A 17,118-nucleotide genomic window follows, 5' to 3' on the forward strand; every position below is an offset into this window, starting at 1 on the left:
GTCAGAACATCTTGTTGGTTTGACAGAGCTTGCAACGTTTGCTTCATAGTAATCCATACAATTGACTTTTACAGTAGAAATGCAATTCTTTCTCCACAGAAGACTCACAGTTGCAGGGTTTTTGTAGTGATTGTGTTTGTTGTGCTTGCCCTCTCTATTACCTGTATGGGTAATGCAGTGAACTAAATTTCTTTAGCCCTTTCTCATTTTCTTTGTATGTCTAGTGAATCATCATTTTTTTCTTTGTCTTTCTATAAGCAGCATGGTGGCTCTAATGGAAACTCCTTAGTACGCTGTGACAAGCTGGAGCAATCGGAAATTAAAAGCTTTTTGATGTCTTTTCTTCATATCCTGAAAAGCATGTCAGATGGTATGTATACTTTCTGAATATGCTAATATATAGTATAATATTCAATAGTACAGTTACATTTTGTTGACCATTTAATATAATTTTAATTGAATAATGGCAGCCTAAGTACTATAAGCATTTGCTTTGTGGATTAGGTTATGACAGTAATTTGCCATATTGAATGCTTTAGTTGAAGCTTTTCCCATTGACTAGGGAGAATACCTCAAATAAGCTTTCCATTTATATGTTTATATGTGTTTATAAAGTAAACCCTTTCCTAGTTCTTGGATCAGTTCAGTACCTCAGAATGAATGCTTAACTAATATATATTTCATAATAAGTGTCCTATTAATGAATCTTACCAAAATGGCATATATATCTATCCCATGTTACATCTATTACCTTCAGCCACCATCCATTTTCTGATGGCCTGTCAGCTCTAACTGTAACAGAAATAATCATGGAAAACATAGCTCTGTCCATTTATTGGCTCATTTAACCTAGCAAGTATGTTTGTCATTGGCTTACTACTAGAAAAGTACATTTTATAAACTTTATTTACAAACAGCAGTGTTTTACATATGGGCTGGTTTATGCAATATATTTTTCATAAAGACTTGCAGTGGTCAGGGTATATAGTTTCCCTTTAAGTGCTGTCTTAGTCGATATGGCATGGAAAGATATGGAAAGATATTTACCAAATGTGTACACCTTTAACTTAGACACACAAGCTATATTATCATAAAAGGCATTGCATGGTTGTTTCTTTTGCACTTAAATAAAATATATATTAATTCTTTTAACAGATGCATTATTTACTTATTGGAACAAAGCATCTACATCAGAACTGATGGATTTTTTCACAATCTCCGAGTATGTATTATTTCTTAATTTGCCAATAAAACCTAGATATATGCGTGTCCCCAAATTTTGAGAAAGAAAACATACTTTATTTACAGCAAATTTACACCGGATGTTTTTATTCAGCTACGGATGCACCAAAAGCCAAGATTTGGTTTAGGCTTTGGGAAGATCCTAGCACTTTTTGGTGGTTTTCAATAAATCCAATCCTGTAAAGTTTTGGACAAACAAATTTATTCTTCTGAAATGTTAAAATTCAAATAAGGGGTTAGCTTTTGGTTAATGTTTTGTGGGGGATTCGTCTAGAGTTATTGTTTTATTGTTCTTTGGATTTGGTGCAATCTGCTTATAGATCATCACATTTCATATGTTTGTTTTTGCAGTTTATGTATTTTAATTCCAGCAAGTTTAATTCATTCTTGCTCTTCGCAGAGTATGTTTGCATCAGTTCCAGTACATGGGGAAGAGATACATAGCCAGGTAAAGTGTAATATGTGACTGCTTTTTTTTTTCTTTTATTACAGCATACTGTTTCAAAATAACTTATAATGATGTTTAGATTATTGGGTTATTATAAACCTAATCAATTTTTTTAACTTTGGGCAAAGTGTTTTGCTCACTAACGATAAGAAAAACTGTCCCAAGTGAACAATAAAAGTAAAGCTCTGATTGGCTGCTATGGGGAATTCTCCACTAGGGCTAATAAATGAACCCCAGTTGTCTGTTTTTTTTTACTTATTCTATATTAAGCACCTAAAACAAGGGCAAGTTATAGTCAATCAAAATATCCATTTCTGCCAATGGATGTTTAAAAGTGGCCAATGTTCTGCCTAACTCTTTTGGTTAGGCAAATCACCCAGCAATTTTTTGAAAACCACTCCGTTTTCCCATACCTCATTTGCCTTAAAAGAACACATTTTATATGTCTACAGGACCGCACTGCATAATTGCAGAGAAACACAGCCCCGTTGGACTTTATTAAGCTATGCAAGACAAGATGGGGGCAGGCTTGAGGCACATCATTATTTTTATATATATTCCCCCATCTGGCTACATTTTGCCCTGTCCAGCAGAAACAGTTTTCTGGGGAGATTACTCAGCTCCTGTCCTAAGGTTCAAGGCACCGACACACACACAGCACTGTATCCAGGTGATTCTCACGTGCTGAAACTAGGGGAAAGCAAGTGTGCCCCCCCCATTTCACACTAGGCATGTGGCTCTTCTGCCTACCCCTAGTTCTGGCTCTGAGTACACTGTATGAGCCAACTGGGTATGTCCTACAACCCATAGGCCTAACGGACAGATTGCATACAAGTGGCCATATACGTAATGGCGTCCTTTCTATTATTCTGATCATTTTGGCAGAAAATGGTGGTACTTTAGCTGACATTTGTTACAATACAAGTAACATTTTCCTGTTTCATGTGCAATCCAGCAGTGTATTAAATATAGAATAAGTGAAAGAGGTAAAGAAAATGATTCACAAAATAAGTTTTTGTTAATTATTAAATTATTAAAAACATTCACTACAAATATTGCTTACTTTGTATGTACAGTAACCATAAATCTTCTGTAACCTTGTTATTTCTACAACAAAAAAAAAGTAAAGTCTACAGGTAATCTATATATTTTTATGTGTGAAATCATAACCGTTATTACTATACGGCATATATATTTTCTGTTAGAACTCTAATACATGCAAAGTATGTATTTTGTAGATGTAGAGATGGCCAAGTGCATTAAATCATAGCAATTTTTTTTGTTATGGTTCATAACTTTGTTTTCTTATATTTAGAAAAAAAATCCTTAGTGCAGGTATGGGATCCGTTATTCAGAAACCCGTTATCCAGAAAGCATGGAAAGGCAGTCTCCCATAGAATCCATTATAATAATACAATAATACAACATTTTATACATTATCTCTTTTTTTCTCTGTAATAATACAACCATAGCTTGTACTTGATCCCAAATAAGATATAAAATCATATGAAAAAGTTTGGGAACCCCTCTCAGCCTGCATAATCATTTACGCCACTTTCAACAAAAAAAGATAACAGCAGTATGTCTTTCATTTCCCAGGAACATCTGAGTACTGGGGTGTTTTCTGAACAAAGATTTTTAGTGAAGCAGTATTCAGTTCTATGTAATTAAATCAAATGTGAAAAACTGGCTGTGCAAAAAAAATTTGGGTACCCTTGTAATTTTGCTAGTTTGAACGTATGTAACTGCTAAATACTGATCACTGGCAACACCAAATTGGTTGGATTAGCTCGTTAAGCCTTGAACTTCATAGGCAGGTGTGTCCAATCATGAGAAAAGGTATTTAAGGTGGCCAATTGCAAGTTGTGCTTCTGTTTGACTCTCCTCTGAAGAGTGACAGCATGGGATCCTCAAAGCAACTCTCACAATATCTGAAAACAAAGATTGCTCAATATCATGGTTTAGGGGAAGGCTACAAAAAGCTATTTCAGGGGTTTAAACTGTCAGTTTTAACTGTAAGGAATGTAATCAGGAAATGAAAGGCCACAGGCAAAGTTGCTGTAAAACCCAGGTCTGGTAGGCCAAGAAAAATACAAAAGCGGCATATGCGGAAGACTGTGGTGTATCTGTACATCATTCTTCATTTCAGCGCAATTTGCACAAAGAACATCTGTATGGCAGGGTGATGAGAAAGAAGCGCTTTTGGCACTCACGCCACAAACAGAGTCTTATGAGACAAAAATTTAGTTATTTGGTCATAACAAAAATCGCTTTGCATGGCGGAAGAAGAACACCGCATTCCAAGAAAAACACCTGCTACCTACTGTCAAATTTGGTGGAGGTTCCATCATGTTGTGTGGCTGTGTGGCTAGTTCAGGGACTGGAGCCCTTGTTAAACTCGATGGTCGGATGAATTCAACCCAATATTAACAAATTCTTCGGGATAATGTTCAAGCATCAGTCACAAAGTTAAAGTTACACAGGGTGAAATCTACAAAGGCATTTGTGCAGAGAAAGAAGTACAATATTCCGTATTGGCTGTCACAGTCCCCCGATTTGAATATCATGGAAAATCTATGGGTTGATTTGAAGGAGGCTGGTCATGTTCGGCATCCATCAAATTTAACTGAACTGGAGAGATTTTGTATGGATGAATGGTCAAAAATACCGCCATCCAGAATCCAGACACTCATCAAAGGCTATAGGAGGTGTCTAGAGGCCGTTACTTTTGCAAAAGGAGGCTCAACTAGGTATTGATGTAATATCTCTGTTGGGGTGCCCAAATGTATGCACCTGTCTAATTTTGTTATGATGCATATTGCATATTTTCTGTTAATCCAATAAACTTTGTCACTGCTGAAACACTACTGTTTCCATAAGGCATATTATATATTAAAAGGAAGTTGCTACTTTGAAAGCTCAGCCAATGATAAACAAAACTCCAAAGAATTAAGAGGGGTTCCCAAACTTTTTCATATGACTCTAATAAATCCTTATTGAAAGCAAACCCAGCCTATTGGGTTTATTTAATGTTTATATGATTTTCTAGCTATCCGGAAAACCCCAGGTCCCAAGCATTCTGGATAACAGGTCCCATACCTGTAGTGGTTTTCCAGGTCACTGTAGTTGGAAAGTTATTAGGCAAAAAATATTTACATAAAAAATATATCATTCATTGATGGAAGTGAAGGGGATAATGTGTAAAGTTCTATAACATGTCATATTGACACCCTCATTTTTCACAATTCTGAATATGCTATATTTCATGTAATGAAATTAACACAATTACTGTGAATTAATGCATGATTTTAATAGAAAATATTTAATACAGATTATTTTATTTTGAGATCATTTTGCATTTTTTGTAATTTTAGCATGAGATATTGTATGGAATGCATGTACAAGTTTGCCACATGTAATAACAGAACACAGGAATAATGAGTGAGGATGTGTCTGTGTGTGTCCTGCACTGGTCCTCCCTCTTTAGCACTGGTGGTGGTACACGCTAGGAAGCCAGCTTTAACTGATTGCTAACAAAGGTCACTTTTTTGTTTTCCTCACATAATTGCTGGCAAGTTTAACAAAGTCTATGGCTCTTCTCCCTTCCTGCTTGGGTAAGACTGTGCTGCTGCTAACATGCTAGCCTGCCTTATTTTGTTGCATGTTTTTGTATATTCCCAAAGATACTTTACTGGTTTGCACCAAAATGTACTTTGAAAGCTTATACTAAACCTTTTGAAAAGCAGAAAAAGGCACATGTCCCCATCAACTTACTGGAATGTACATAATAGAATTGCTGCTTAGATGGACTGAAGCACAAAAAAAAATCTACAAGGGAAATTATACTCAAAAAATACATTTTCACAGGTTTGGTCTCTTAAAGGAAAACTATACCCCCAAACAATGTAGGTCTCTATAAAAAGATATGACATAAAACAGCTCATATGTAAAACCCTGCTTCATGTAAATAAACCATTTTTCATAATAATATACTTTCCAATAGTATGTGCCATTGGGTACTCATAAATAGAAAATTGCCATTTTAAAAAATAAGGGCCGCCCCCTGGGATCATACGATTCACTGTGCACACAAACAAACCATACTTGTTAGGTCACATGAGCCAATTAACAGACAGAGTTGTGTCTTTTGCTTCAACACTTCTTCCTGTTACAGTTAGAGTTTAAGTATTTCTGGTCAGGTGATCTCTGAGGCAGCGCACAGACCATCACAAAAAGGTGGTTTAAGGCAAGATATGTAAAAGGGCAAGATTTACTTAAATATATAGACCAGTTTGGTAAGTTCTTTAATATGCCACTTAATATGATATAAACTATCTGTTGCTTAAGTGTTCATTTTGGGGTATAATTTTCCTTTAATTCACCCTTATTTAGAAATTGTGCATTTTCATAACCTCGTGTGTGTGTGTGTGTGTGTGTGTGTGTGTGTGTGTGTGTGTGTGTGTGTGTGTGTGTGTGTGTGTGTGTGTGTGTGTGTGTGTGTGTGTGTGTGTGTGTGTGTGTGTGTGTGTGTGTGTGTGTGTGTGAAAATACATACAGGTACATATATATTCTATACACATACAGGTTTGTGGTCCATTATCCGGAAAACTGTTATACAGAAAGCTCCGAAATACCGTTTTATCCATTTTATCCTCTTTAAAAATGATTTCCTTTTTATTTGTAATAATAAAACAGAACCTTTTACTTGATCCAAACAAAGATTTCCTTGATCCTTCTTGGTGGCAAAGAAATAATGTTTATATGATTTTTTAGTGGACGTAAGGTATGACAATCTGAATTAAAGAAAGATCAGTTATCTGGAAAACCCCAAGTCTGGGGTTCCTGTATCCCATACCTATGTATATATATTTATAAGTATATTTTAAGTCACAGGCAAGTTCTAAAAAACAAAACAAAGGAACAAAGCCGAAGAACGAGCGCATTTATACCGGTCACAGAACGGAAGTCCTTTATTTTTTATAATACATACAGTTTCAATGTGACACATCACTAACCACTGATTACAACGGCACCATGAATGAGGATATAATTTACAGGATATATATGCCTCGTGTGTATGTGTATATACATGTATGTATGTGTGTGTGTGTGTGTATATATATATATATATATATATATATATATATATATATATAGTACTAGTCCTTAAGTGTGTGCACTCAGAAAACAGAAAAAGGAATATGCCAAGGTGCTACTAATCAAATTCAAATGTAATATCTAGGCAAAAGATGAGCACTCATTGGACTTTTCAAAACCAAAAAAGTGTCTTTATTTTTTCTTCAACGTTTCGGCTACATTACATTAGCCGTCCTCAGGAAGTGAAAATGCATCATACTACACACTTATTTATATACTGTGAAAACAAAAAGGCGCCAAACCTATCTGGTATGACGTAGAGAAGCTATGTGCCAATCATAGTGACCTCATTGAAAGAATACTCCTAATTGGAAAAATACGTGTTACTAGATTTCTTTTAGCAAAACCTTATAGTGTTCATATTGACATGATTGGTGTAATCACACAGTGAAGATTATGTGTATAAACTTAAACTTAATTGCACAAGTGAATTATACAAAACATCTTGTATAAAAAACATTTGCGGAAGCCCAAGCGTATATTGTTATCGCTAGTCGGCACGGCTCAATTAAAAACAAACCCGAACAGCGATCAGGTGAGTAGCGGCTCTTACTTGTAAGTTGTCGCCCACTAAAGACAGGTACGGAAGGAGACGTACCAATGCAGCACAAGGATGCGGATCCTCCTGTGGGCGCAGCTTGCCACCCTTACGCCATCCAAGCCCAATGTAGAGCACAGCCCGGGCCTATGAACCGCCTGCTCAATGTACTGCCATTTCGCACTGACATACCATTACCGTCAGGCAATTGTACAGCTGTCGTGAATTATTCCGCTCATTTACGGCCATCCTCCCTTGTCGGTGCGTCTCCAACGGCACCGTTGCATAGCAACAGACTCCGGTGGGGCGCAATCCATTCATTGGGATATATAGGTTTCACAAAGTGTGGGTATATAGTGCTGGCATGTACAGAGCATATTTATTCGGAGGAGGGCACAGGCTTTTGAACATCAGATAGGTTATGAACCAGATTAAGTGAATAAACACTCACTGTTTCTAGATCGCCCTAGCAACCTGTGCTGCACGTCACCCGATACCCTGTCAGGGGCCGTCCTATCCTGTGAGCCGGATCTCACCCAATCATGTTCAGAAGCTCTGAAAGGAAAGCATAATGTGCAATAAAGTGTCAATCGCCAACATTGTTTCATGTTCACCAGCCTGTATCGGGATTATAAGACATCAGAAAGAAACTCACAAAACATAATAATACTTGAAGTAGGTTAACTTAGTGTATCGGTAAGATCCTGGAAGGAAAAACATATAACTACAAAAGGTCATTGTGTCGGACCACCTCCGTATCCCTCTCTTAATGTTACACAGACCCCAGGAGAATTCATCAGTGTCCCAATGTCCAGATAGGAAAAAATTGTCCAACACCATACTATAATATCAAAGTAACTGTACCGTATGGAATTACACACACCCTTGTCGTTGTAAGAGAATCCTGAACAATTATAGTTCTCAAATTGCTATTATAGTTACAAAAAAGGTGACAAAGGTAAGTACTCATTGAGCCCCTTCGGGGCTACTGTATCCAATTTGTAAATCCACATCGCCTCTCTCTGGACCAGGAGTAAATCCCTGTTCCCACCTCTCCTCGGCATAGGTATATGATCAATGAGCATGTGTCGAAATTGCGGAAGGGTATGTTTGTGTTTGAGCCAATGTTTGGGTATGGGTTGGTCTGCTTGCCCTGAAGTTAAAGCCAAACGTATGGTACTCCGATGATTATTCATCCTTTCCCTATACGTTGTTGTCGTTTTGCCCACGTAATAAAGACCACAGGGGCACCATGCCATGTAAACTACATAGTCAGAAGTGCATGTCAACCTGTAATTAATCATGTATTTATGCCCACTTCTGGGATGTGTAAAAAATGTCCCCTGTAGTAAACCGCTGCAAGTCAGACAACTCGGGCATCTATAACACCCCTTTCGTAAAGGGCCCCCCAACCATGATTGTCCCACTTTGTTATCCTTGGGTATATCCTTCTTACCCAATAGGTCACTTAAATTTCGTCCCCTACGATAGGCCATTAATGGTCTCTTTTGGTTAAAAAAGGGGAGATGTGTGTCGGAGTTGATTATTTCCCACCTGTCTGTTACTGCTGCTTTAACCTGCTGGCTGGCTGTTGTCCATTCAGTAGTAAATATTAATCCAGGTTGGGTCTTTTCCGACAACTTTGGTTGTAGTAGGTCATCCTGTGTGAAAGTTCTTGCTCTTTGTAGTTGTAGAAATTTAAGTGACCTATTGGTCAAGAAGGATATACCCAAGGATAACAAGGTGGGACAATCATGGTTGGGGGGCCCTTTACGAAAGGGGTGTTATAGATGCCCGAGTTGTCTGACTTGCAGCGGTTTACTACAGGGGACATTTTTTACACATCCCAGAAGTGGGCATAAATACATGATTAATTACAGGTTGACATGCACTTCTGACTATGTAGTTTACATGGCATGGTGCCCCTGTGGTCTTTATTATGTGGGCAAAACGACAACAACGTATAGGGAAAGGATGAATAATCATCGGAGTACCATACGTTTGGCTTTAACTTCAGGGCAAGCAGACCAACCCATACCCAAACATTGGCTCAAACACAAACATACCCTTCCGCAATTTCGACACATGCTCATTGATCATATACCTATGCCGAGGAGAGGTGGGAACAGGGATTTACTCCTGGTCCAGAGAGAGGCGATGTGGATTTACAAATTGGATACAGTAGCCCCGAAGGGGCTCAATGAGTACTTACCTTTGTCACCTTTTTTGTAACTATAATAGCAATTTGAGAACTATAATTGTTCAAGATTCTCTTACAACGACAAGGGTGTGTGTAATTCCATACGGTACAGTTACTTTGATATTATAGTATGGTGTTGGACAATTTTTTCCTATCTGGACATTGGGACACTGATGAATTCTCCTGGGGTCTGTGTAACATTAAGAGAGGGATACGGAGGTGGTCCGACACAATGACCTTTTGTAGTTATATGTTTTTCCTTCCAGGATCTTACCGATACACTAAGTTAACCTACTTCAAGTATTATTATGTTTTGTGAGTTTCTTTCTGATGTCTTATAATCTCGATACAGGCTGGTGAACATGAAACAATGTTGGCGATTGACACTTTATTGCACATTATGCTTTCCTTTCAGAGCTTCTGAACATGATTGGGTGAGATCCGGCTCACAGGATAGGACGGCCCCTGACAGGGTATCGGGTGACGTGCAGCACAGGTTGCTAGGGCGATCTAGAAACAGTGAGTGTTTATTCACTTAATCTGGTTCATAACCTATCTGATGTTCAAAAGCCTGTGCCCTCCTCCGAATAAATATGCTCTGTACATGCGAGCACTATATACCCACACTTTGTGAAACCTATATATCCCAATGAATGGATTGCGCCCCACCGGAGTCTGTTGCTATGCAACGGTGCCGTTGGAGACGCACCGACAAGGGAGGACGGCCGTAAATGAGCGGAATAATTCACGACAGCTGTACAATTGCCTGACGGTAATGGTATGTCAGTGTGAAATGGCAGTACATTGAGCAGGCGGTTCATAGGCCCGGGATGTGCTCTACATTGGGCTTGGATGGCGTAAGGGTGGCAAGCTGCGCCCACAGGAGGATCCGCATCCTTGTGCTGCATTGGTACGTCTCCTTCCGTACCTGTCTTTAGTGGGCGACAACTTACAAGTAAGAGCCGCTACTCACCTGATCGCTGTTCGGTTTTGTTTTTAATTGAGCGGTGCCGACTAGCGATAACAATATACGCTTGGGCTTCCGCAAATGTTTTTAATACAAGATGTTTTGTATAATTCACTTGTGCAATTAAGTTTAAGTTTATACACATAACCTTCACTGTGTGATTACACCAATCATGTCAATATGAACACTATAAGGTTTTGCTAAAAGAAATCTAGTAACACGTATTTTTCCAATTAGGAGTATTCTTTCAATGAGGTCACTATGATTGGCACATAGCTTCTCTACGTCATACCAGATAGGTTTGGCGCCTTTTGTTTTCACAGTATATAAATAAGTGTGTAGTATGATGCATTTTCACTTCCTGAGGATGGCTAATGTAATGTAGCCGAAACGTTGAAGAAAAAATAAAGACACTTTTTTGGTTTGAAAAGTCCAATGAGTGCTCATCTTTTGCCTAGATATATATATATATATATATATATATATATATATATATTTATATATTTATATATATATATATATATAGTGAAACCTCAATTTTACATCACCTGATTTCAAGTTTTCCTTTATTTTACATTTAACATAGTGCGGCACTCAACGGGAATAAAAAATCAAGATTTATTGAAAAAATCCATATACCATAATAGAGAAGGCACTCACCAATACGGATGGGCAAATTTTTTTGCCTTGTTTCGCCGCAAAAATGACGCCCACAGACTTGTATGGCGATTTGCGTCAAAAAAATTTTTCGCCAGCATGAATTTTTTACGAAACGGGTCGAATTCGCCAATCCCTACTCTCCTACAATGCAAATACCTGAGTTACATTTCAGCAAATCAACAAATCAGTTACATTATTTAGATTTCTTTTATAAATGCGTGCCTATGAAGTAGCATTTAAAAAGCATTAGTGATCGCTGTTCACACTTTAATTGCCATGCACCTAACAGGACATATAAACTTTCAATTTCTGGTGCAGATTAGCTATATTTAGTGATAAATAAATAGTGATTTACTCATTACTCATAAAACCTGTTTTCAGATGTATACTGTATTTCCTACATACCTAATACCAGTTACATGGGAAAGGACAGCAGATACTTTTTGCTTCCAGTCCTTATTGGAGCAGTATTAAATCTACAGTATATGGAAGTGTATTTTTTGGTATTGTTTCCCTTTAACTGTAGCACCCATAAGTTGTTATAGGCAATAGAAACTTTCTTGCTCTGGCATATTGCTTCAAATGTGCAGTAACAGAGCTTTCATTTCAGAACCAAACTGACTGCTCTGCAGTTTTTGATTACACATTGTATGCATTCTCTGCTTTACTAACTATCCCTGCAACTCTGCTGTGGGGACACATCTAACTTTTGCTTCTGTCCCATTTCACCCATCTTACAGGAACCAGGAAGGGTTGGGACCCATAGTTCATGACCGAAAATCTCAGACATTACCTGTTTCCCGTAACAGAACAGGAATGATGCATGCCAGATTGCAGCAGCTCAGCAGCCTGGATAACTCTCTCACTTTTAACCACAGTAAGTTCTGTGATGCTCATTGCACGCAGCAGCCTCTTCTTGTACCACCTCAGCACTGGCAGGTACCATTACCATCCTAGGGAACATCGTGGACACTGAGAAATGTCAGCAATTAAGGTTTCATTTCTTTTGTATACAGGATTGCGACCTAGCTTATTAGGATAAAATGGGTAAAATCTTCTCAGTACTGTGCATTTGTTATTGTCTCTACATTGGATTAAAGATTCATAAATGATAATATATCAGACCCATCTGTTATTCAATGTAAAAATATCTTAACTGAACATTTATCCAAGCTGAATCACTTCTAAACTTTTGTGGAATAGCAGCTAGAGTTTCACAGGTTTGAAATCCTTTTGCTGAGCTTTCCATTGAGTTATTTAATAGAGCCCATATAAAAGGCACAGCACTGCTAAGCATGTCTGCACATTTTATCCTCCAGGTAACTGAAATCTGCTTCATTTTAGGCAAGTGTTTAAAGCCCATGAATCACTTTGTGCCTCAATGAAAAAGCATTCAATAATGAAATGACTTTTTCTGTGTTTTCAGTGTGAGAAAAATATCAAGTATACTTGGAATATCTGTAGACAATGGTAAGACTCAATCAGGTTGAAAGTGGCCTAGATATTTACATAACATACATCAACAATTTGTTTGCTTTTTTTTTTTGTGTTCTATTTTTTCTTTGAGCAGTCAGCATTATCCATTAGTCAAATGCCTCCCTTCTGTGTTAGAAGGACACCAGGATTAAACATACCACAAAACGTTTCTGCAAATATAATTTGCCTACCTGTCAACATAAAGGGGTGTTTCATATGTAAGTTAACTTGAGTATGTTATAGAATGACCAATTCTAAGCAACTTTTTAGTTGGTCTTCGTTAACTAGTTTTTATAGTTTTTTCCACTATTTGCTTTTTTTCTTCTGACTCTTTCCAACTTTCAAATGGGGGGGGTGTCAATGGCCCTATCTTAAAACAAATGCTCTGTAAAGCTACAAATTTTTTGTTATTGCTACTTTTTGTTACTCATCTTTCTATTCGGGCCCTGTTCGTATTCCAGTCTCTTATTAAAATCAATCCATAGTTGCTAGGGTAATGTGTACCCTAGCAACCAGATGGCTAAAACTGCAAACAGGAGAGTTGCTGAATAAAAAGCTAAATAACTCAAAAACCACAAATAATAAAAATTGAAATCCAATTTCAAATTGTCTCAGAAAATCGCTCTCTACATCATACTAAAAGTTAACGCAAAGGTGAACAACACCTTTAAGTACTTTGTGGTACCAACTACTTTCAGTAGTGATTTTTAACTACTTTTTAAACATGCTAGTAATGTGCAAGCCTACTTGGACTAGAGAGTAATGTATAATTTAAGAACACAACAAAAGTCTGTTTGTCTGTTTTGCATCTCAAGTCACATGCATGTATTTACAGTAAAGGTTCATCTGCTTAAAATTTTAGATGGACAATTTCACTACAGACGTTATGAAAAGATTTTGGGTAACCTGAATTTCAAATATTCATCAGTTTGCCTACATTTGCAATATTAGCTGATTAAAATAGGCCATTATTACTTACACTATAAAGACGTTTATAGTACATAAAAGTCTTAAAAAGCCAGTGACATGGTGCAGATTGTAACAAAGCAGTGGAAAAGAACAGAACAAACCTGGGGGTATATTTATCAATGAATGAAGTTAGAGATCACCTTAGTCCTCTAGAGTGAAATTCTGCCAATCTCCATTAATTTCTATGGGATTTGTAAAGGCGTATTTATCTAAGGTTGAACTTTCACCCATTGATAAATACTCTTTTAAAAATCCCATAAAAATTAATGGAGAGTGGCGGAATTTCACTGTAGAGGACTGTGGTGATCTCTAACTTCACTGTTTGATAAATATGCCCCTTAGTGTCCCTTAAGCTGGCCATAGACGTGCAGATTTTAGCCTTGTATCCGACCAACGATCGCACGTTGCAATCTTCCGACCTGCCACTAACCATTCATATTAAATAAAGTAGTAAAAGAACAAATCAGACAATGTTCTGGCTGTGACCGCAATCGTATGAAAGTTATGTCTGACAAATAGTAGTGACAATCTCCCACTGAGTATGAAAACTGTTGTGATGATTCACACAAATCAAAATCATATGAACCTTTGATTCGTACGAGTTTGTCTTTGCGTCTATGACCAGCTTTAGATCTTACACTCCCAACATGGTCCTTATGAATAACATTGGACTACCCAAAGGCAACAAATTCTGTATAAGGGTTCCTGGTTACATGACCATAAAATATTCAGATGCACATTCATTGTTTTTATCTATCATTTTGACAGAACTGCATTTTAGTTAAAAATATGTTGTATGGAATCTGAACCAGTAAAATTATTGTATGGGATTGAAATAAGTAAGTTGCTTTGACTGGTATTGTACCGCACTGTTCAACTAGATGGAACCCTTTGTCTGCTAAAAAAAAAAAATCAGACAGCTGCTTAACAGATGTCTTAACAAATGTGTTGTTGTGATAGAAATATTTGTGCAAATTTAAACATTTTTCATTACTGAATAGAGCCCTTGGGAACATAACAGGATTTTCTCTAAATTAATGATTGCAATATACTTTAATTTCTCAAAAATGTCAAAAGCATTTCTGCATTTGTTGTTCAGAAAATGTAATCAAAGTGAAATATGGTTCAACAAAAGTTAGGATGATTTTCAAGAGCTTGAAAAAGATCTCTTCTGTAGAAAAGAAAATCAGGCTGAAGCAACGATCCAAATCCAATAATTTTTTGTACACATTTAAAGGTATTTGTTTGAAACACTTAGAATATAGGTCAGTAGTTTTCTGACTTATTTATGCCTCTGCTGCTTAGTAACATAGAAATTTTGTTCATCTTGCTGTAGGGTATTAATTACCAAATTTCCACTAAAACTTTGCAAACTGGGAAAGTATTTTATATGTTTGCTTGGTTTATGTTCTATTACATTTGGTCATTGTCATAATCTGGAAAAAGCTTTTATAATACTCATTAGACTTTTTTTTTTTTTTTTAACTTATTTTTTATTGACATTTTTAAATATTTCATAGCACATGTTCCAATATGATTCAGCAAAAAAGCATAATTTTGAGCAGAGTTTTTAATGCCCCTCATTATTGTGTCAGCAATATACATTTCTAGTAGGGGGTACATTATGCATTATAATCTACATTTTGTGGGGGGGTCGGAGTACAGGTTAAAGGGGTTGGTCATCTTTGGGTTAACTTTAAGTATGACCTAGAGAGTGATATTCTGAGAAAATTTCCAATTGGTTTTAATTTTTTTTATTATTTGTGGTTTTTGAGTTATTTAGGTTTTAATTCAGTAGCTCTCCAGTTTGCAATTTCTGCAATCTGGTTGCTAGGGTCCGAATTCCCTAGCAACCATGTATTGATTTGAAAAAGAGACCGCAATATGAATAGGAGAGGCCTGAATAGAAAGATAAGTATTAAAAAATAGCAATACTGTAGCTATAAAATTGTATCATAACAGAGCAGTTGTTTTTTAGATTTGAAAGCTGGAAAGAGTCAGAAGAAGAAGGCAAATAATTCAGAAACTATTAAAAAGAAAAAATAAAGATAGTTGAAAAGTTGCTTAGTAATAGCCATTCTATAAGATATTAAAAGTTAACTTAAAGGTGAACCACCACTTTAAGATGTTTACTCGGGTGCAGTTGGGTTACACAGTGTGGCTGGGGTGGATAGGTCATGTCAAATAGAACTTAAAATCTAATTTCCATAATGGTTCTTCCATTTTATCGATATAGCTAAACGATTAGCTGTCAAGACTTGATTGACAAGAGCTTGGCCGCTTTTGCATAGTTTAGGTATTGGCTTGCCTAGTAAGAGGATGGTGGGATCCATTGGCACTGGACACAATATCAGTTGGCTTGGAAGGTTCGCTACCTCCCTACAGAGGGGTTGAATTTGTGGGCAGTCCCAGAAGATACAGTATGTGGTAAAGGGCCTTGGGCACCGCAATTCTTCTAACATAGAGGGGATGGTGTGGGAATAGTTTATGCAGTCTGTCTGGAGTGTGCTCTTTAGACATTTTTAACCTGATCCTAATGTATCGTTATGAATTGATGGTGCTATGGTATCCTGCACATCTCTGCACTCTTGTGTACTTTTTGTGTGTCATTGTATTGAAATTAGCCTAGCTACTACAAAGTTATAAATTTACACAATTTATAACTTTGAAGTAGCTAGGCTAATTGCAATACAGTTATAACAAACAAGGGAAAGTTGTGCTCACCACTAATTTTTAAAACGATTAGGCGGGGGTGCAATGAGGGTGTGACCACAAAATACATATAGACAAATACAAGATTCCTCTGCACTCAACCCATTATCAATATATTTAAGACAGAGACATTTTGTGCATACTGCTACTACAAAATGCCTTACCCTTTAAACAAAACAGGGATTGTTTGTCCATATATTGCAATATATTTAAGCTGGCCAACTACGTCAAAGTCATCCCATATCTGGCCAGTCCTATGCTCAATTTTCATCTGATTCATTAAGAATTCTATTGCTTCATTATACATTTTACAAAGGGACTAGGTTTTACCTAATTGCAATACAATGACACACAAAAAGTCAGATTTCAAAGGGATATGTCCAAAATGATTTGAAACTTTAAGCAGCCTAGAAATATTACATTAAAAACAGGAATTTACTATGACCCTGTATAGAAGTTCTAGAACACCCCCTAACTTCCACGTTTGAATGAAGTTTGGGAATAGTAAGGGGGATACCTATGTGCAACTACAGCACTTCAGAACACACAGAGAGGGCTATGTTTATGAAGGCAACGCAGGTCTCTGTTTTTCTGAAAAAAAATATTTTCTCTTTATATTTAAAGAGTTTTTCCAGAATATTTTATTTACATTATTTATGCTGTTATTCAATGTAACACTGAACAGTACCAACAGTATGTTCACTATAAAATGTGTCCATTAGATCTTATTTCATACCATATATCTTTTA

At 36.9% G+C, this 17,118-nt stretch overlaps 1 protein-coding gene across 18 annotated transcripts in view; it reads left to right on the forward strand.

Annotated features, from left to right (window-relative positions):
• LOC108709750 (dedicator of cytokinesis protein 9) overlaps positions 1-17,118 on the forward strand; it is a 161,326-nt gene that overhangs the window by 117,484 nt on the left and 26,724 nt on the right. For 6 of the 18 annotated variants that reach the window (XM_041584268.1, XM_041584276.1, XM_041584266.1 and 3 more), the window contains exons 35-38: positions 259-370; positions 1,156-1,222; positions 1,643-1,690; positions 11,953-12,089. In XM_041584268.1, coding sequence (XP_041440202.1) covers positions 259-370; positions 1,156-1,222; positions 1,643-1,690; positions 11,953-12,089 — 364 coding nt within the window. Of the gene's footprint in view, positions 1-258; positions 371-1,155; positions 1,223-1,642; positions 1,691-11,952; positions 12,090-12,638; positions 12,683-17,118 lie in introns of all 18 variants that reach the window. The other 12 variants (XM_018249866.2, XM_041584267.1, XM_041584265.1 and 9 more) reach the window with 5 other exon arrangements.

This window comes from Xenopus laevis, chromosome 2S (assembly GCF_017654675.1).
Source record: "Xenopus laevis strain J_2021 chromosome 2S, Xenopus_laevis_v10.1, whole genome shotgun sequence".
Classification (NCBI taxonomy): Eukaryota; Metazoa; Chordata; class Amphibia; order Anura; family Pipidae; genus Xenopus; species Xenopus laevis.